Source organism: Gallinula chloropus, assembly GCF_964237585.1.
Source record: "Gallinula chloropus genome assembly, chromosome: 3".
In the NCBI taxonomy this organism is placed as follows: Eukaryota; Metazoa; Chordata; class Aves; order Gruiformes; family Rallidae; genus Gallinula; species Gallinula chloropus.
The window spans coordinates 36,166,785-36,188,702 of NC_140087.1; the positions used below are offsets into that span (position 1 = coordinate 36,166,785).

General features: G+C 36.8%; 1 protein-coding gene across 2 annotated transcripts in view; it reads left to right on the forward strand.

Moving 5' to 3' along the window:
• The window catches only part of QKI (QKI, KH domain containing RNA binding), a 154,240-nt gene that overhangs the window by 39,507 nt on the left and 92,815 nt on the right, over positions 1-21,918 (forward strand). For both annotated transcript variants that reach the window (XM_084261434.1, XM_084261435.1), the window contains exon 3: positions 19,443-19,559. In XM_084261434.1, coding sequence (XP_084117560.1) covers positions 19,443-19,559 — 117 coding nt within the window. The remainder of the gene's footprint in view (positions 1-19,442; positions 19,560-21,918) is intronic.

The following is a 21,918-nucleotide window of genomic DNA, read 5'->3' on the forward strand; positions in this document are numbered from 1 at the left end:
TTTAATTAGTACAACAAAAAGATGAACACAGGGATTCATTTTACTATGGGGAACTTACTGACAAAACGTTTAAATCCTTTTTCAATGTGGTAATATCAGAGTTTAATAGGATCCCTAATATGGATTAGGAAAATGATAACATCCTCTTTATTGTTCTGATTCTTTTACTTAAGCTCTTCATTCCCTGGTGGTAAACAGGGAAGGAGGCTAAAATAACTGGCCTTGTTTACCCTTGTAATAGGAAGGAAAGAGACAATATATAGAACTGGTGTCTGTGAATAAACTTGTCTACAGAGTTCCAAGAGGGCTCAAGGAAGGTTTAGCAAAAAAGGTCAACTACTGATAGAAATGTATATGAAAGAACTAAAATAGATCGATTCTAATTTCCAACCTGAAACAGGTATTTGGATAAGCATTCTAGTAGAAGTAGTGGGAGCAAAAAAGCTGATATTTGAGAGGCTTTGCATATTCCCAACTTCTCAATGAATTCATACCCTTACCATTTGTAATGTCCCCTTTCTTTAGATGCTAATGAAACAGAGGCACACCTTAATATTTGTATTTTTAACCTATTCTGTCTAACACTTTATTGGATATCCCTTTTGTTACTGACCATGCAGTTCACCTATGAAACATAGCTTCTTTTGAACCTTCCCTGCTTCATGTTTAATAGCTTACTTTTTTTGGTAGTACCTTGCTGAAAGATGACATAGTAAATTTTATTCAGAAATAAGTCCATCAAATCTCCACAGCCTGTTTGTCCTCAGAGGAAATGGATGGAAGGAAGTCTAGAATACAGTGGAGATAAAACCTCCTGTCCTTTAGTCTCTCACGGTAATCTTGCAGGCTCAGTATCAGTTCAGCAGTATCAATGAACTTGGTCCATATCTCATCCTTGCAAGAGTTATTTCTTCCCAATTTTAACGCTTCAGGTGTTGAGAGCAGTTAAGTTAGTCATTTATCTGTTAATACTCTTATTCCCATTTCATTCTTACTTTGAAATTTTGTCCTTTAACTGTTTGCAGATACAGTTTTGTGTGTATGGAAATGAAAAAAAAATGTTTAAAAAGGAAGGCAGGGTGAAGGTGAGGCAAGTGAAGGCAAAGTAAGTACCACTTGCTTTGGCTAGTAACAGTGTTTCCCTTAATATTTTTCAAAGTAAATTAGGAAATCTGGGGGAAGAAATGAGTTGCATCTGGTTTAGTAACGTCTTCACATTAACATAATAGGATTACATTTCTAGTGATGTCAAGCTTGTATATGGCACTGATGATAGAAAGCAGCGGATTATTTTTCTGGTTTAGTCACGGTACAGATCCAGCTCATAAGGACAGGAGGCCTCTAATCTGACACTTGGACGCCTTCTGTACGCCGTGGGTGAAGAGGAGTGCGTGTGTGGGGGAAAGCGGAGTACTGAAGGAGAATGGGTGACTAGAAAATTAGCCTCAATAGTTTTAGATGCCTCTTGTTTTTCTGTGAAAAAAATATCAAAAAGTTTAGTTAGAATAAATTAATCTAGTAAAATTGATTAACTGGCAATTACGAATTTTGATGTTGCTAGGGATGTGTTCAACTGAAATTTTGAGGAGCAAATTAAAACCTAGAACTTCTAGCAGCTCTTGCAAGACTAAGTATTGTAGATTTGTACGAATACAAATAATGAAAGGTCAATTGTGGGGCACAGAGATTTGTGGAATATTGATTTGTTTTGTTTGTTGTTCAGTCTGTTCTTTCAAATGGTTATTGTAGTAAAGAAGAGTTTTATACAGAGAGGAAGTGCTTCAGCATGGCATTTTTTTGCTTGCTGTTGTGAATGTCAGGTACACTTGGGTACACCTGGTAATTTTTGGTGAATTAACAGCCTTTGTAACTAAGATAGAGGACTGCAGTAAACATGGAAATGCATCAGTAAGGGCTAAAACCCTACTTAATAGAGCAAGATAGTGCTCTTATTTTAAAGTACATACCGTGGGTTTAGAAATTACTGCTTAGGCATCATAATCCCTAGTAGATGGACTCAGTTATTCTTCCCTTTTCTTCAGAGTGTTGAAGTTGACTCCTGGGAGCGAAGAAGTTTTAAAACTCTCTTCCTCTGATGAGTTCACAAAGGAGACCTGTAACAATGAACTGCTGTACTTAGCCCAGAACCCAAACCTGGCAGTTAAAACACCATGCTATCTTCCTTTTTTTCCCTCTCCCCCCACACCTTGCCCCATGGTCAATAAAGTTTTGATAGGCATATTAGATATTTCTTCATTTTTAGTAGTTCTGCATTAGGTATTACTGTTTCTGCACTCAGATTATTTTTTTTATGAAGTTGCCCTTGCAAAAGTAATTCAATACTGTCTTGTCAGATGACAGAACGAGTTCTGTAACTTCATATAGGCAGGTCAGTGAAATGCAAGTCTTCACTAATTGTGCTTGCTCCATGTTTTGCTGGGATAAGAAGGCATTGAGCCCCATCCTGAATTGCTAGTTTAGCATAGTGATCAAAATATCAGTCTGTATCTCTCTTAAATCATACCCTCAGGTAAAAATCAGCTTACATGTCTTCAATAATAAAAGGTCTATTTATTATTAGAAGTCTGTCTGCCCAAAAACCTTTAGTTTGTTTTTTTGGGTTATTTTAACAACCAAAACAACCAGAAATCCCTCCTTTTTAAGCAAGAACATGGGCTAGTGTTTTGAAGAGATCTGGAACTCAGGCTTTGTAGCATAAATAGGGAGATAACTTAGAATATAGAGATGTATGTTACTGTAGACCTGTAGATTAGTTTGGCAACCTGAAGTGCATCTCAGAAAGCTTTTAGATAACTCTTAATGATTTTTTTTTCCTGTGGTAAATGGGGTCCTCCTACTGCGGTGACTGTGGTTGTGGTGGTGGTGATCACAGAACTCCTGAACGTGGTAATGTCTGTCTCCTTACTTTAAAAGATCCTGGGTTCAAGGCAAAAACTAGTTAGAGATGAAGCCTCGGTGTTGTAATTGCCGATAGGGTGCTGTTTTAGTGGTGTTGTTAATGTTTAGGATAATTGTTTCAATGTGATTTGATATGCAAAGGTGCTGCTGTTACTGTCATACTAGACTACAGAGCTGCGGCTCTCTACTGCTTGATGGTGGCTGAAGCACATAACAACGTGGTGTGTATGTTGTGAAACTTGTACCCTGAAATGCTCCTGATGCTTTTTAAGGTGTTTTAGGTGTTTTTCAGTTTTGTCTCCCTTGTCTTTCTATGTACTGCCTTCTTACAGACAGAAGGTTGGGAGTCATTCAAAGCAAACAAAGTGGATTAGATGTTAAAGCACTAAAGGAAATTTTCAGGGGGCTGTATTTGGAGAGATCTTCTGCATTTCTGCCCACTTCTGCAGTTCTGGGCTTGAATTTTGCAAACTTACTGATTTCAAGCACCTGAACGTGTATATTTAACACTTTTGTTACAGACACTTAAACGGACAATTTGAGTTATTCAATTTTTTCACTTTAAATATGATCAACATTGCTAAACTTATTTATTGGACAGCAACAAGTAGACATTGAAAGCTACTACTCTTTGTTAATTTTTTTGTTCATACTTGGTTGAAGCATGTCACTAGGAGTCTGTAGTCAGATCACAAAACCTACCAATTATATAACCCTACTGGGTTTTTGTTTGAAACTTTTGGGAGGGACTTGCCTTTTTGCTTTTCTTTCCTCTGCATCCCCCCCCCCCCCCATTACTTCGCGACATGTTTCAGAATTTTCATAGTATGAAATTCTAGACATCATTTGGTAAATCAACTCCTAATTAATCTAATGCAGTGCAAGCTGGTCATGAAAAATTATTGCAATGTACAGAGATCCTGTGGGTAAGCATTATCATTCTCTGCTTAAGTCAACTTTTTGTACTTCTGATGGTTGAAATACTTAGAGCCTTTTAAATATATTTAGAGAGAAAAATAGTTATTTGAGAAGTTGATTTGTCTCCAACTAGCTAAGAATTCAGATACCTCACCCTCCCCATCCTCCGTAAATTCATATAAATCATTTTATTTCTTCTGTGGATCTTCAATTCTGTGAATCAGTTTGCAATTGTTACCAATACTTGAATGTGTGTAAAAGTAAGGAAGCAAAGTAAAATTATCTAATATTGGTTGTGATTATAAGTTGCACTTTCGTCAGCTGAATTAGGTAATTAAAATCAGTCACTTGAAAGAAAAGCATGTTTATGTTGAGGAAGGTTAAATACCTTAATTTATCACTCACTTCAGAAATTTCGTAAAATGCATTTTTTCCTGAAGTATCTTGGCTGAAACTTGCCATGAAGCTGTCATTGATAATGCTAACTTTATAAAGAAAACAGTTCTGTGCTTCTTTATTTGGGGGGGTTGCTTGGTGTGGTGCTTTGCTGGTTTGTTTGTTTGGTTTTGGGTTTTTTTTTGTTGTTATTATTTTGGTGTGATTTTTGTGTTACATTTTAGGTTGGTTTTTTGTTTTGTTTGGCCTTGTTTTTCTGGGTTTCTTTTTCTTTTTTTTTTTTAAACACTGTAAAAGGACAGTGCTGCTGTGGAGGAAAAGAGTGATTTCTGCTTAGATAATACAGCTTTAAAGTTTTCTGATATGGGAGTGTGCAAATGCCATGTTTACTCCTACCTTTCAAGGTGATAAATTTATTTTTGGACCTTAAAAAAATAAAAACTGAGTAATTCAACATACCATCTATTGAAAAGAGCTGAAAAACTTTTGGACAAAGTTCCAGTAACTAATAGGTGAAATGAAGTAGTTACTGAGCATCTCTTCTTTGTATAAACTTAAGTGTAACCTGAAAGGCCATTTCTGCTTTATCAGCTCTTTGTCGGGAGCAGGTTGGGGGTAGGAAGAAATGACTGCGTTTCTCTGATATTTTTAAAAAAGGGGATGGTGTTCCTTAAATTCAAGAATTCCCATTCCTGTAAAGAATTTGTAACAACACTATCACCATCTGCAGTGGTGCTCCAATTTAAACATATCTTTCTCACTTCTAATTACTGAGAACTGGAAGTAGTCTGCAACAGAATTGCCAACTCTGAGTGCCTTGGGTAATGTCACATGTAGTCACATCTAATTAAAAGGTATTATTATGGAAATTAGTTGTTGGACTGTATATCCTGAGGATCCTTTGTTATTGGAATATGAGTTTAATGATGTAAACTGTGAGGCTTAGAGGGCACTGCTGGAACCTACAATTAGTTTTTTGAGACCGATTTACACACAGCACAACTTGTTAATTCTCTAGATAAATGTGTCAGGATTCCCAAGTAGAGCATGGAATTGAACAATTTTTACTCATCTCCTGGTGTTACTGAAACTGATGTCTTGTCACTGTTCTGAAAACCTCATCTTAGAGAATAGAATGAAAGAGATTACTCACTATCTCACTTAAGCATGCCTACTATTAGATTGTTCATGGGATCTGATTTTCTGAAAGAGTTTCTGTTAACAATCTTTCAATTACTGTTTAAAGGTTTTTATGACCACTTAAAGGAGGGAACTACCAAACTGTACAGTGGGCCTTTAAATCATTGCAAATGGGGCTGTAACGATAACAGAGATTCCTATTTTAAAACCATGAAATTGTTAATTTGTCTATCTTTACAGCTTTCTCACTTATGTTGATAATTCTAAGCAATTTAAAATCCAATTATTTCCAAAATATGACAGTAATTAGATTAGTGTTTTTACATGAACAGAACATGTAGCATAAAATTCATTTTGAGGGATATTATTTTATAGTTACTTGAAATGGAATTGAAACTATGCTATTACGATTTTGTTTAAAGTTGTGGCATGAGGAAAAGGGTTAATGTTTAAAGCAATTTTAAATGGAAAGCAAATGTGACTTTAATGCACAGTTTATATTAGTATGTATGAAAAGCATTGAGAAAGCAGAAGTGAAGCAAACAGTGCAAATTAATGTAGTCCAAATGGGAGGATTTCTGTCCTATTAGGTGAAGAGAGAGTAATGCTAATTAAATGTGCTAAAAGAACAAATAGCTGTTTAACTAAAGATCTAAAGTTAATATTTGCATAAACAACTATATAATTTATAAACTGTGAAAATGAGATCAGAAATTAGGGGCAGGGGGAAGCACCAAAACCTGAAATGTATTTACACTGTGAGTATGTTTGACAAGGCATGGCTTTTGTCTCTGATAACTGATAAAGCCTCTGCTTTGTTTTGTTGTGAGTTCTTGTACCTCCTGGCTCCTGATCCAGCCTGCAGCGTTGTCAACTCAGTGAGGAATGTCAGTAGACTGGAGCAAAAGGGACATGAAATGGTTGACACTGAGGGAAGGTAATAGATGAGATGGGAGCTAAATATATAGGTTTGTGACATTCTAGCAGCTGGCTTAAGTCCTGCTGTTTGTTGCTTGGGTATACTAGCCTTAAAAAGGAAGAGAATGCATTGTAGCGTGAGGAAGAAAAAAAACAGCTGGTGGTTTATCAGTCAACTGTAATGACAGAGAAGGTTAAAGAGTTTGGAAGGACAAACTCTGTCAGGGTGCTTTTATTAGTAACATTAAATTCCTAATTTTATATAAGTAGTTTTATAAAACCTCACTGTTTTTTATAGCTTGTTCGATGCAAAAAGAAATGAATACTCATTTGCTGTCCAAAGAATGTTTTTTAAAAAATTAACTTATTTTGATTCAAGCTGAGTGATTTCAAAGAAATGTTCCTCTTGGTCCTTACGGGGACTTTCTGGAAACATTTTGAAACTTGATTAAGAATCTTGCAATTTAATACTTCTTTTAGGAGAAAAAAAAAAGTAGTAGATCAAAGTGTAAATCATCTTATCTTGTATAGAAACACAGACTGGTTTGGGTTGGAAAAGACTCTTAAGACTTGTTCCAGCCCCCTTGCCAATGGCAGGAACACCCTCCCCTAGCCCCAGTTGCCCGAAGCCCCTTCTAACCTGGCCTTGAGCACTGCCAGGGAGGGGGCAGCCACAGCTGCTCTGGGCAGCCTGTGCCAGGGCCTCACCACCCTCACAGGGAAGAATTTGTTCCTTATATCTAATCTAAATTTCTCGTCCTTCAGTTTAAACCCATTACGTCTTGTCCTGTCACTCCAAGTCCTTGTAAGCAGTCCCTCTCAAGCAGGGCCCTTCAGGTACTGGAAGGCTGCTGTAAGGTCTCCCTGGAGCCTTCTCCAGGATGTGAACAAACTTAACTCTCTCAGCCTGTCTTCAGAGTGGAGAGGTGCTCCAGCCTCCAGGAGCTTGTACGTGGCCTTGCTGAACAGCATGTGGTTCACATGGGCCCATCTCGCAGGCTTGTCAAGGTCCCTCTGGATGACATCCCTTCCCTCAAAATGTGTCAACCACACCACACAGCTTGGTGTTGTCAGCAAACTTGCTGAGTGTGCTCAGAGTCCTACTTCCTGTGTTGCTCAGAGACATTAAACACTCCCACTCCAGCCCTTGAAGAACGCAGCTCATTGCTGGCCTCCCTCTGGACATTGAGCTGTTGACCACAACTCCTTGAGTGTGACCGTTCAGCCAATTCCTTGTCCGCTGAGCAGTCCATTTGTTAAATCCTTGTCTCTCAAATTTAGAGAGAAGGATGTTGTGTGGGGCAGTGTCAGATGCGTTGTGCAGCCCAGGTAGATCATGCCAGTTGCTCCCCCTTATCCATCAACACTGTAACCTCATCACAGCAGGCTGCATGATTTCTCTAGGGAAGCCTTGTTGGTTATTACTAATCATGTGCCTTAGCATAGCTTCCAGGAAGATCTGCTCCATGATGCTGCTGCTTGGTGATTGAGGTTTCTACACTTGGGTTCTTGAACCCAAACTTGCATGTTTCTCCTTGCTCAGCTCAATGGTGTTGATCCAAAGAAAAGAGCAAAACTTCATTTACAGTTGCCTAACAGATACACTAGTAATGAACCAAGCCTTTCTGTCCTCTCCTATCTGTAGTAAGTGTCTATGTTAGTGGGCCATTCTAGAGGCAGTCTTATGCTGGGCTTCATGGGTGAGAATGAATGGGCCCAGCCTTTCCCTGAAAGTTGTGATAGGCTGAGTGTGAAACTTTAATCCAGCCTAAAAGCCTTTCTTTAGTGGAGAAGACTTTGCCATGTTCTTGAATGTGGACAGACAAATATGCAGCAGCATAATTGATGTGGTGGGAAGAGATCAGGAAATTCAGATCTCTTCCTCTTAATAGGACCTGGTATGTCCCCTTCAAACAAGTTTGAGTATTTGTAGAAGGGAGGTGTAGCTCAGGTGTAAAAGCTGCTTAGTGACAGCTTTTACAAGTCAGTAACAGTGATAGATGAGTCTCATTTGTCTTAATGTTAAGAGCTGTTTTTTCCCATCACAGGAACAGCTTCTCTTTTGTTACAATAGTAGCGTCAAAGTGGTTTTCTATCAATTTGAGGTGGTCTTGCATTAATTTACTGTCCTTGTGTTCATCTTTTCTATGGGGAGTACTAAAATAGGTATGCTAAAGGGTGGACTGTGCATAGCACAGTGATGCACCAGATATGGTTTTCCAGCCTCTTGAGTAAAAGAGATTAGAGAGATTTGAGCTTCTTTGCTCTGGGAAGTAGATGTGTTGTGTTTAGTCAGATTGGCTTTTTTTTTTTTTTTTTTTGTACTTCTGTGTAGAGAGATTTATGGTTGTGGAGCTATATAGTCATTACCTGTAGTACAGGATACCATTTACGAAGTGCTGGTTGTGTTTTGAATTAGCACAGCAGCCCTTGGATCTCTGGTTTGAGTTCTGTAAGCTTTTTTTTAGTCAATGAAAACATTACCTATGTGATACATCATGTAAAAATAGCAGAATAAATATTAGCAAAATTATAGCTAATTTAATAAACTTGCCCATATTCCTTCTACCTAATGCATGTGCTGATTGCTTATAGCATTAGCTTTTTCCAAATTATTTAATTCTGTACAGTAAAAAGCAGAAGCACACATCTCTTGCAGTTTTGTTAGAGGTCAGTAATTTAAGAGATATTCTTAAATAAATTTTTTCAAACTTTGTAGTCTGACTACAAACTTTGTAGTTTGTAAACTTTGTAGTATCTGACTTTTGCCTCTGTTTAAGTCAATTTAGGCAGTGCAACTTTTCCCATGTTTTAAAGTTTCTTGATGCCTTGATAATCTCCTGTAAAGGTCTTTATGGTGGCAGGATATCATTCACGTTCAGCAAAACTGTAGATGTTCCTTTTGGTTTGTTTGGATTGCGTTCTAGCTTCCATCTGAGGGTTGTATTATCTAATGCCAGATTTACATGATGGAAGTGTAATTTCGCTACAGAAAAACAAAAAAGCAAAAATCCTTATACAACCCTTGGACTCAATTTTATACTAAAGGCTAAGTATCTTGATATAAATATTTACATATTGGGTTAATTTTTATAAAACTGATTTGAACGTCATTTAAATGTAATTTTTCATATCGAGCAGTGGGGTTAGATTATTTTTTGGTATGCTGTTAGAGTGAATGACTTTCAAATTAGCCTAAAAACTTGTGAACAAATGTTAGCTTTTTAGCAGCTAATCTGGCAAAACAGTGCTCTTGAGATTAAAGATAGTATCCTTGTGTTAACATACAAAAATACTCTTTTCATCTTTTCTGCCTTTGATAGCATATATATATGTTGTGTTTTTAAAAAAATCAGGTGGAATCTCTGCTCAGAGGAGCTGAAGAACAGATTTTTAGGGAAGACTGTTACATTTTGTGGTTGAAAATTATGTTGGTATGTTAGATGACAAGAAATGTATTTTTAATATTTTTTTTTGGATATGCAGGATTTACTACATTCTCAATTCTTGTGGCTTCATTTTGATAACAAGTTCTGACAGTTAACCAGTTCAATAACATAGGAAGCTTTGTTGGTTTCTCTAACTAGTTGTAATACATTTGGTTAGCCAGTTTAGCTACTGCTGAGGGTCTTCTGTGGTAGGTATTAGAATTTCTGTGCTAAAAATTGCTAGATACATTTCTAGCTGTCATGGTAATACTTTATTTAAAAACTTTAACATCTGAATGAAATACTATTTAATCTGAACACTAGATATTTTATAGGAGGACCTCAGTAAATTGTAAAGCAAGAATTTGGACAATAGAAAATGTATACGTCAGCATGTTTGGGTTTTTTTTAAATGCAATTAGACTAGGATTTCTTTTTTTCTTTAATGCAGAATGCTCTATTGCCATTATTAAAATGACCTGGAAAGCTAGCCTGATTCCACACACATACCCCTCCCCCCTTAAATAGATCTGATCCATTGTATTTACATGGGTTTTGTAAAGCTGTTTGTCAGTTAAACAAGTTCTGAAAGCCTTCAGCAGAGGTTATTAGAGGTGAATAATGTGGATTTAAAGGATTTAGTAATTCATTCTAAATCCCAGCTATACTTTTAAATGCATCCCCCTCCCCCTTTTTTTTTAAAGAAGCATTTTAAGTATTAGGATGCAGTCTGCTGAGTAAAACCTGTATTTTGTTGACATCACATGGATAATCTGGTTTGCGTGGCTTACAGCTGCAGTGATAAGAGAAGGATGCTGAGCTCTTTTTTGAATCACCAGTAGCTGATACTCAGTCAGAAACGAGTTTAAATAGTCAGGTAATGAACAAGTCAACTCTAGTGACAAAACTAACATTGCAGAATTGTACTGACTTTAAACAGAGTAAGTTGATACTTCTATTTTAAGGTGGTTATGCTCTTTAATGTTCCTGTGCTATCTGGAGGCTTTAACTGTACAGCACTGCTTCGTAAAAACAATGTAGTTCATATTGTAGCAAGCAATATATTTAGTAAAAATTATCACCCAATTAAAGCAACCTCAGTTTTCTATCTGAGATTGCGTGGTGTTCTGGGCTATTTTTGACACAATTTGAAGCAGTTTACTATGGATATCCGTCCTTGAAATCGTGAAAGTTTGTATTGTTGATGTCCAGGAGGACATCTCACAGGGAGAGTGATATATTACTGTTCATCACTGATTCGTTAATGTTTTATCAAAGCTTTACTGAAAAATGTAGATATATCTGTATCAACATTGCTTATTGAAAGACTGTGTGTAGGCTCTGTACAGGCGAGGACTGTTTACTAACTGGCCAGCAGATGATAAATATTATGCTCAGGTTTGGTCAGCCAGCTGGCTTGCAGCATATGTGTGTTCGTTCAAGAGATTTTAATTCTGAACGTAATGTTAAGTATTTGGTGTCTGAGTTGTATTGATACTGTTTTAGTAGCTTTCTGGAGGAGGCATGTTAGAGGTTAAACAGCATGGAGGAGAGCACAGACTTCTGCATGTCATGAAGCAGAAACACCCCAGTGCTTAGAACTGAGATTTAAGATGTTATCCCCCAGCTCAAATAGTGTTCCCAAATAAGCATGATAAACTCCCTTGGGATTTTTCTCCCTTCTGGAAATCCCACAGAATTTATACTGTTGCAGTTGACTTAATTTGTACTTAAAATTAAAATATAATGTAATTTTAAGGAACTTTAAATGTTACCAAAATTACTGCTACAGTAACTGCTTTATGAAATACCTTGGTCTGGTAGAGAGTAATAGGTGTAGGTATTTGTATAGAGAAACCTCACACCCTCTTTGTTTTTAGCCAAGTTATTAATTGCCACCTCTGAGACATATAATACCAAAACCTCTTACTTTCTTATTGCTGATATTTTTGTATGATATATCACAGGCCTCAAGCCACTGAATATAAACTTTGTCCCCCTGCTGCAGAAATACTTTCTCTATTAGTAATATGTTATAATTATGTCTATGGCCTTCATTTTTGCATTAAGAAGTATTTTATTTCTAGAAGTTTTCGAACTAGACTAAGCTTGTCTTATTCTTACAATAATTATTATTTCTTGCCCGTAATAATCTTGAGTCGTTCTGTGGCTTTGATGCTGAAAGGTGATTAGGGTAAGTGCATTGGAAACAAAAAGTAATAAAAATCCCCGTAATCTGTATGAAGAATGTATGCAGTGAACTAAAAGATGGACTCAGTGAATTTCATACACTCTGAAAATTATGCTTAGCCATTTACTGAAAAAGAAAAAACATTCCATTATCTTTTTTCCACCAGTGATAAACGTTTTGCTGTTTTGGCAGCTCAAATTTTAGAGAATTTGAGCTACTCTTGAGTATTTTCCGATGTAATGACCCTTTTATTAAATCTCAGGGATTAAATTTCTCGCACTTGAAGTAATCATGAAGGTATTTCAAGTGGTGTGTGCTAGAGGTTTTGGTTTTGTTTATCCAGTACAAAGGTACCCAGTGGCAAATATGACAGATCCTACCTTTCTGGGGGTTGATACTCTGTATTTCATTCTCCAATAGCTCAATGGTTGTATTTGCCTGTTTAAATGATGAAGACATTATTTCATGATAATTAACATGTGTCAGTTTCTTAAAACATCTTTCTAATTTACTACTTCATCACTTAAATGCTTCAATAGTTCTCATTTAGCTTTGATTATAGTATTAGAATAGTGTATGTCAGATACAATCTGCTTATGTCAAATATATCCACTTGTATTTTCTGAGTGTGTTATGCTCGTATTTGCTACATACGTACTTTGGCATTTACTTGGTTATTTCACTTAGAAAACACTATATTAAGGGATGGAGGGAATGTTTCTCATAGATGTTTATCTGAAGCCTCCTTTTTATTACCAGTAGGTGCTTTTTGAAGAGAAACAACTTCATTGTTGTCACTAGCAGTCTTAACAACTATCTAAAGTTAGTTTGTATGTAAAAATTAACTTCTATATGTAGCTGCTATTTACTGTGTTGACTACATAGACAAAGATAATGCCACCTGCTTTGTCAGCCTCCTCTCCCTGTAATATCTCATCAGATAGCCTGTTTTTTTTAACCATGCAAAACAGTTGCCAGATTCCACTGGAGCATGTTTAATCCTCAAAATGTATGCTAATGCAGCTAATGAAAGATGTCATAATTATTTTATTCCTGAAACATTATACTTTCCCCACTTGATTTCTTAATGTGTACAATTGGGTCTATATGTAAACCTTAATTCTTTGTTTTCAGTTAATCTTTGGTGCGATCACTGAGCAAGCTGTGTGTATGGCGCACTTGTTTCTATTTGGTAGTAGTTCTTATTACTGCTTTTCTTCAAAAAAAGCAGTGTACCTGTTTTGGTTTGTGATGAGTGTGGTGTTGAATCACTGGAGATATTTATTAAGGCATGAAATACATCCGAGGCTTTCTATTAATGGAAAAAAGAGACTTTCTGTTTCCTTAATCACCGCCTGTCAAAAATCTAGTGATGGATGAGACAGTGGCAATAATTTGAATCATTTCAAGAAAATCTTTTGACCAAAAAAGAATGGGGGGCTATAAATGTGAGCTGAAAAGCTTTTTAATAAACTCTTGCTGTTGGTGGCAAATTTATTCATTGTTGGTGTGAGTAAAGAAAAACAAATAATCTAGGTGTGTATTCTTTTAGGATTCTGTCTGTGTGTGTTTGTATTCATGTATATGTGTGTGTATGACTGTATCTGCTCAAAATCGATAAACCCAAACAAAAAACCCAAAATCTCACAACAAACCCAAAGCAAACCTTGAGACAGTTGCCACTGTGAAAATGGGTATTTGGTCACGATACATTAATTGAAGATATACTGGGAAATATTACTGCTAGAAAGCATGTTCAGTGTAGCGTAGGGTGAATTGTCCATTAAAGTTATTTCTATTCTCTTTCTATGTTTCAGATTTAAACTTGGGAAAGTAATCTCAAAGCTACCTATCTATAATGTTATGCTACAAGCTTTGTTTTCTTTATTAAACACTAAACTACCTAACTGAAAGTATACAAACTTACCTTTTTAAGGTTTAATATGCTATATTTTGTTTTCTAGTACCTGCTTTCAGAAACTCACAATTGACCGTATATCTTACGGCTTTTATGGTTATCTAAAACTTCAGCTGCAAGGGATTCAAGCTAGTTCAAAAAATGGAGAAATATTTTATGGAAAAATAACTGTATTATGAGTATCATAAAGCAATGTTCCTTTTAAAAGAAAACTATAAAAAATAAATCACCCCAAGTTTGATAATTTTTGTGGGTCATTGGAGGCTTTTGTTGCCTTCAGAACTTCGTTTTCTGAGTATTTATGACGTGTTGTGAGCATAGTGCTTTTTTTTTCTACAGTAGTATTTCCAATTTAAGTTTGCATCTAATTACGTTTCAGTTAAATGCATTGACTGCTTTCCTGTATTAAAAAATTTGCATGGAAAAAAGTACTTGAATTTAATTGTAAGTTAAAAAAATGTATTAATACTTAGGAATAATGTTAATCTTGTTGAAAAAGAGTACTCACATTTAAAAAATATCATGAGTGTCGTACCCATTCATCGCTCCTTCTTTTGAATGCCTTTTTCTTCTCACTGCAGTTCTTTAGTGGCTCTTTCTTAATTCATTTCCACAGGTAGCACTTCAGCCTGTAACTCTGTCAGATTGCTATCTCCCAAATGGTCTCAGAATAGGACTATTATAATCTGTTGATTTAGAAGATTCCCTCCAAAATGGCTAAACTGACTTTCAGCATTGCTGCTTAAGAAAAATTACCAGATGTTCTCCATTATAATGTCCAGTTTTCAGTTGCTTCTTAACCTTAGCAAATTTTAACTGCTGAACCACGCAGAGTCTTGGTGTTCAGCTGCTTTTTATTTGGTGGGGAAAAGCATATGAAAATGAAGTGAGCAGGAAATGCTGCTCGCCTTGTCTTTAAAATGCAAACTAAAACACCAGGACATTTTGAACCACCACATTTTTGGGATGCTTTAGTTTAAGGTACTAGTATATGATCTGAATGCTGATTTGGGTATGGGAAGAGTTTTATGTAAGGTACAGTTTTCTGTGTTGATGAAAATCCACTTACAGCTGATAGTTATGCCTAACACTTAACTGAGCTGTATAATAAATTACTGTAATGGGGGGAAAAATACGAATAAGGGAAGGAACTGATACTGAAGAAACTGGAACATTTTGTGCTCTGTTACAGTTTTTTAAAAAATGATATGTAAAGGTAGTATCAAAATGGAGAACATGTTTGTATGTATATTACAGGCAATTAATTAAATAACATCATGAAAAGTGGATGCTTTATGGTTACAAGTACTTAGTTGTAATTAGTGGTGTTTTTCAAATTTTTGCTGAATTAAAATATTATGTCCTAAACTATTCTTAAAGTCAGCAAGAAGCATAGAGCGTCTTTTTGTCTTAGTGTAATGAGAAACTACTGAGGTGTTAAAATGATGTTTCAGCTGTATATAAAAACATTTGTACTCAGTATGTGTTGTTTCTGGGGAATGTAAAAGCTTTCCAAGACTTGTCTTGCTTTCCTTAAGTTGAAATAGAGACTTTAAGAATAGCTTGTTTTGGCTTTTTTTCCAGTGATAAGTAGCTAGCTCTGCAAATGCAACGTATAGTAAATCACTAGAATGTTTACTAATAAGATGGTAAAGAAATTAGTTTTTAATTAAGCTAAATAACTATTTAACCAAATGCATGACATTAAGTTCTTTCTAGATTTGGATGTTTTAATCAAGTGGGCTTTTTTTTTTTTCAAATTCTTCTCCAGTAACAAGGGAAAGAATTTTACTTCATGAGAGAAATTAAATGTTGATATATCTTACTTGCAGGTTTCAAAGGAAAGCAAAAAATACAAAACACAGTATTAGCATGAAATTTAATACTACTGTACTCCCTCAAGTTCCTCAGATTTTAACTTGCATGGGAAGTTTTTTAAATGCTGCATTTCCCATACACTGTAGGAATCGGACACACTTCTTTGCAACCTCGTAGAAATCAGTAGCTTTGAGTGGCATAGTTGCTTCTTACTTTCCTTTACTACTTTTGTTCTAGTGTAGGGGCTGGTGAGACATCAGAGGGCTGTAAAAAAGCACCTGGTCTGCTTAGGAAGTAGTTGTTCTGTGTAGAGGGAATAGAAGCTGTATTTATCCAGGAATTTCTGATGCCGTGGTCTTGTCAGGTGGGACACCAGATAGAAGTTGTCAGCTCTCGGGAGTAATCGCTGATGTCCCAGAGTAAATGCAAACAGGAGGCTTTAAGGCAACTTTTTTCCCCAATACATTTGTTTCTGCTTAAGCACCTTCAGTAGCAAGGATCCTCATGTACAGTCTCCCAACATATGCCAACTGTCTCTTTTCTTAAGAGTTTATATTCTGGACATCATCTCAAAGAAAGGCGAGAAATGTCTTTCTGCAAGATCTTGCTGGTGTATCTTTTGTATGTGCTGGAAGGTTCAAGCTGGTACTGTTAGCAAACTGAGGGAATGAGAGGGAGATGCAGAGAGGGGAGAGCAATGTGTAGAGCTAGTTGCAACTTCACCAAAAACTGCTTTGGCACCTGAGCTCCACTAGATAGACTAATTTTTTGCTTTTTATCAGGATTGTTAGTGTTGTGTAATTCCTTGTTCCCTCCTTTGTTGCTAAAATTTAAAGCATTCTTATAAGTGTTACATAGGATGCCTTTGTATTTGTGCATGCCACAAACACATTCTTCTGGAGGTAGTTTCAGGGGTTCTAGTTTTTTGTTTGTATAGAAAGATTTGACAAATAATAGTGTAGCACTTCTAAAAACCCAGGAAAATAATTGTGAAATGCCATGAGTGAAAGTGTTGGGCGCAAAAATATCTTGAGTGTAGATACACATTCAATCTTGGGGAAGGAGAGACTAACTTGATGAAAGGAAGTATTTGATTGCTTTTTCTGTAGTGTTGATGTAGAAGCATACGTGGGTCACTGATTTTTAACACACTCCCTAATTCCAGTGTGTGGGGTTGGGTACATTCAAAGTAATGCAGTCCTAAATTGGTCAAACTGATTTGTGAACCGCTGGGGGTAAGGTGAATCCTAGAGGATCAGCCATGTGTGGAGTGAGAATAGCTGTAAAAAATGTAGGGAAATACTACTAGCTTTTGCTGTGTACAAATGCTAAAACAGGCAGTGTTTCTGAACGCTGTTGTGTTATATGTAGGGAAATGCATAAGAAGTTTTGAGTTAAATGTCATAAAAATGGTCTTTTGAACATGTCAGATGTATCTGGTTCCAGTAATTCTCTTTGATAATCTAGATGGCCTGGCAGGTAAGAGGAACAGCAGCTGCTGATGCAGCTGGATTCTGATAGTCCACACTGTGTTCCTGACTTGTGGTCACTACTCCTTCTACCTAGTCCCTTCACAAGAGTCAGAAGTGTTTTGTCCTATGGAGTTAAGAGCTAGGACTTTGAGGTGGTGGTCTGAGGAACTGAATACTGACAGCAGTCCAGTGGTACAAAATCTTGTGAGTCTTTTGTTAAAACAACAATTGGCTTAAACTGTGATAACTGATTACCAATGACTCGGTTAAGACTACACCTCGGGTGCAGTATGTGCTAATAGGAATGCAGTTTGTAAGATATAATTATTCTGAGTTAACTTAACCTTCTTCAAGTCTCAGTTGAAGTATTGTCGTGTCCAGGCATCTTGCTTTAAGAAATTAACAAATTGGAGGGTCCAAGAGAGGTAACAAGAACAGCCAGAGTTTTAGAAAGACTAGTTATCCAGAAAGGTTCAAGGTGCTACTGTATACAGTTTGGAAAGAAAAGATGGGGTTGAGCTACCTTGGAACAATTATGAAGGCTCTTTGTAAGGAGAATATTCTGGGAATAGCTGGGAAGGAAACTGGCTTCACATGTAACGGAACGTGTTGCAGATTAGGTCAGCAATTTCTCAACTAAAATTCTAACTAGCACTCAGACAGATGACATGGATAAAGTTGCAAGGTTGACAGTAATACAAATCTGTGCTTTTTTCTTAGCATTCTAAATTGTTGCATTTAAATTTTTATCCAGTTTTATCTTAGGATTTGATTATTCTTTTAATTACGATCCAAGTTAATAAAATACTAGAGGTGCTGATGTTTTTCTTGGGAGAGAGAGAATGTAATGATGGGTCACCTTGGGTGTTACAAGATTGGTTTAAAGTCAGGTTTGCAATATTATTTCAGCTTTATCAGTGAAGTGGGATAGACATCTAAAGATGTAGTGTGCAGGAAGCATCGTTGTGGAGAAAGGCAAGTAAAATGCTGGTTTTCATAAGAATTTCAAAGATGTTGAGTTGTAGTACTCAAAGCTGATTTTAATTAGTTGAGGAAATTAAAGCGGCCAACTTCTTCATAATTCCATTGAATAGTGTTGTTTACCAGGATTTAAAATACTGATTTCTGTCCTTACTTTGGAGTTTCTGTTCTTTTAGTATCTTCCTTGAATTTAATCTTCAGTATGAAATTTCTAAGTTTGTGTCCTTTGAGCCTGGTACTTCATCTCAGCACTGTAGCTGTCACAGAGTACTGCTATGTGTTCTTAATGCTGCCTTCACTTAGTGCTTTTTTTATTTATGTCATGATTTCCAGAATGTGTGATTGAAAATAATGAAAGAGAAAACCCACTGGAAAATAACTAGGAAATAATGTTATGTATGGCTAAATGGCAGTATTACTGTGTTAAGCGTAGGCAGGGGGTTGTCTGCTGACATTGAAGCTAGACAACAAAACATAAAATGCTTGCTTTATTTGTGCACACAACTGAGTAAAGGATAGGACTTAAGGATGTGCTTTTGTCGTGTGTCAGGACATACACACACATTATATATGCACACACACACACACACATATAGAGCAAATAGAATGTTTTACCCATGAGAACTAAAATGACTATGTAGCAAGCCTCAGTTTTCTGGTTCTGTTTTCTGAAGGAAGTGCTATGGCATGGGTCAATGAAGAACAGTTTCCATAGGTGTGGGTGGCCAGCCATCAGTGTGCTGTCAGATATCAGTGTGCTGTCAGATCAAGCCTACCAAACAGCACAGGAGGGTGAAAAAGGAATTTTTTTTTTCTTTTTTTTTTTTTCCTACATGCTCCTCAGCTGTTCGTAGAGAGCAAATGAATCATGAGCCTAGGGGCATTTCCTGAAGGCTCTGTGCCATTATGGGACGTGACCCACACCTGGCTTCCCATCAGTCCCACCACACAGGAGTGCATGTCTGGTCATGCGGTCATGCAACCAGACCCTGTGCTGTTTCTGTGATGCGACGCACATTGGCCTGCTAATGAGCATGTCTGGTCATGTTAGTGGTGAGGCAGGGTGCTTGTAGATTCTTTAAGAGCTCCTACAACTCAACAAGAAGCAAATTAGGACTCCACTGCCCTGTTTTCACCTGAAACCTGTATTCCCCACAGTAGTGGGTCACATAGGTATCTAATTTTAACAACAGTAATAATTGTTTAACTTCAGGTAGTAAGTGTAGCGTTCTAAATGTATAAACACTTGATGATATTTTAGAGACAGAAGTACATCTTGTTAAATTTCAAATTAATTTTGTTTACTTTCTTTTATACAAGTAATATTATTTTTTCTCCCCCAGTTTAACTTTGTTGGAAGAATCCTTGGGCCCAGAGGACTAACGGCTAAACAGCTTGAGGCAGAAACAGGATGCAAGATAATGGTCCGAGGGAAGGGCTCAATGAGGGACAAAAAGAAGGTAAGCTCCTGAAAGTTGGTGTAGTTTCATATGCATAGGTTTATTTCCTAACCGAGGTTAAGCTTATGTGTCTCACTCTTTATTTGTTGTGTTCCTCCTATACGCCTTTTCATTAACTAATGTTTTTTACAGACCTAGTAAATAACACAGCCTACCTTAAAGAAGTTAAATGTGCAAGCTCCATAATGGGGCAACTGGGAGCTTGTCAAGCAATTACAAAGTATTCCTCAGTAATAACTAACTTCTAATGGTGTCATGTTTCACAAGGTAAAGGTAAAAAATGAAATTGCATCTATTTTTCTAAGTCAGAGCTGTTAACCTTACAGGTGTTCTTAATAACTTTCCTGTGTTGAAATACCCAAGTAATGATTTGCGCAACTGGTGTGGCCTGGAAAAAAATGTTTAATGTACTCCTGGCAGTGAGCTCTGTCTGAGTGAACCAAGCAGCACTGTGTTTCTGGAACTGTTTTGTGTTGAGGTGGAGTTGCAGTGTAATTAGGGCTGTTTCTTGCCCTGTCCTGTAATAATAATATATGCTCTGCCCATATAAATAGGGTAACTACACTTTCCAGGATAGAGCCATCCTGAATGTCAGGTTGCTGTGGTAGTAACTCCTGGAAGTAAAATATTTTTGCAGGTTTATTTTCTGGCTGTTTTCCTTCACCTCTGGTTATTGCTACTGAAGGTGCACAAGCATCTCCTCTGCAGTTTTGAAATATGCACTTAACAGTATTCTCTTCCTCTTTGTTCCCATTAGGGATTACTGCTTTTTTTGGGGGGGTGGGGAGGTGGGGAATGACACGACACATTTAACATCTAAGTAAGCCCTACTGTTAAGGGGTTTTAAACTGTAATTTGGCAAATAGAACATGTGGAGTTGAAATTTTTGTACAGGATTGTGAAATACAATTTTCCTATAATTGGGGGTGGAAGGAGACATTCAAATTTCTGAGTATTAACATTTCTGCATGCTTTACCTGACATACCAGATTCTGTGGGTGTAGATGCTATATTTTGAAGCAAGTCTTTGTTTAACAGTATGTGAACAATCTTACTTACATAGCTTTGTGACTCTTAATAGTAGTAGAATTTTTACCTATTCTGTTGTAGAGTGAGAATAAAAAATGTACTATTCTGGGGAAAGAGATTTAGTGAAAATACTGCCTCCTTTTAAGAGTCTGCAAACTTCACCAGGGTTTTGTAAGAGAAGACCAGTCCATCTGCTCTTGGAAGCTACCACTTTTTGTCTAGTAGGTTCATCAGAAGACTTAATGTCTAATTATGTGTAACAAAGTAAATCTTCACTATGTGCAATAAATACATTAAAATTTAGTTTGCAACAAGTATCAGTTCTGAAGAAAAGTACTGATACGTAAAAATGTGAGTACTTAAAAGTTCATTCAGTTTTTTTCCTATTTAAACATAGTTTTAAAAAGACACTGTATGTTAATCATACAATTGTGTGAGCCTATGAAGAGAAAAAATTAATTAGAAATATTTGTCACATGGCCAAATCACTTGAACGAGCATCAAATCTTGAAATTCACTGACAGATTTCCCCCAGAAAGCAAGGGAAATACTCAAATTGTTTGTATCTGAGGCTCAGCTGGTAATCAGAACATCTCTCTAGGCAGCTTTAGACAAATTTAAAATCAAAACCTTAATTACTGAGAATATTGTGATTAGAGCCTGGAGGTACTTGAAGGAGATTATTGGGGAGGGGAGAGGGGTTGCAGGCATTCATCAAAAGCTAATGAATGTGTAACTTTATTAAGACCAAGGCACTTTTGCTTACTCTGAATACACCTCTCATTAGGAAGTGAGGCTAACTGGCAATTCTCACACCAGTCACTGAATGCTGCTTAATAAAAGGGAAGACTGTCCAAAAGCAAAACATTGGGTTTTGTCATCTCCCTTGTGTTACATGAATTCCGTAACGCAGGCGTTGATGCATGCATAGGGAGTTAGCTCTGTGCATTTGAACCTATTGAACTGTCATGGTCACACGTAGAGGGTATGAAGCCTGTCTGCTTCCAGCTACTGGGTTGTGGCAGTATTGATCAGCTACATTGCTTTTATTTCCATTTCTTTCTATTTCTGTTCAAGAACCCTCTAGAACAGTGCACGAGGAGAGGACATCATTCACTTTCACATCATGGGGAGGGAAGCATCTCATTATGATATACGAAGTGCTTCTTGTACAGTTGGTTGTTTGAGAGGCAGCTATGCAGTTCTAAATTTGAAGAACACAATGCCTTAAGCCACTTCAACAGCTCCAATTCTGCTGCATTTTGCTCAGTATTAGGTCATTTGAACTGTCTTGTGGTTCCTGACCTACAGCTCAAGTTCTTCTTGCATC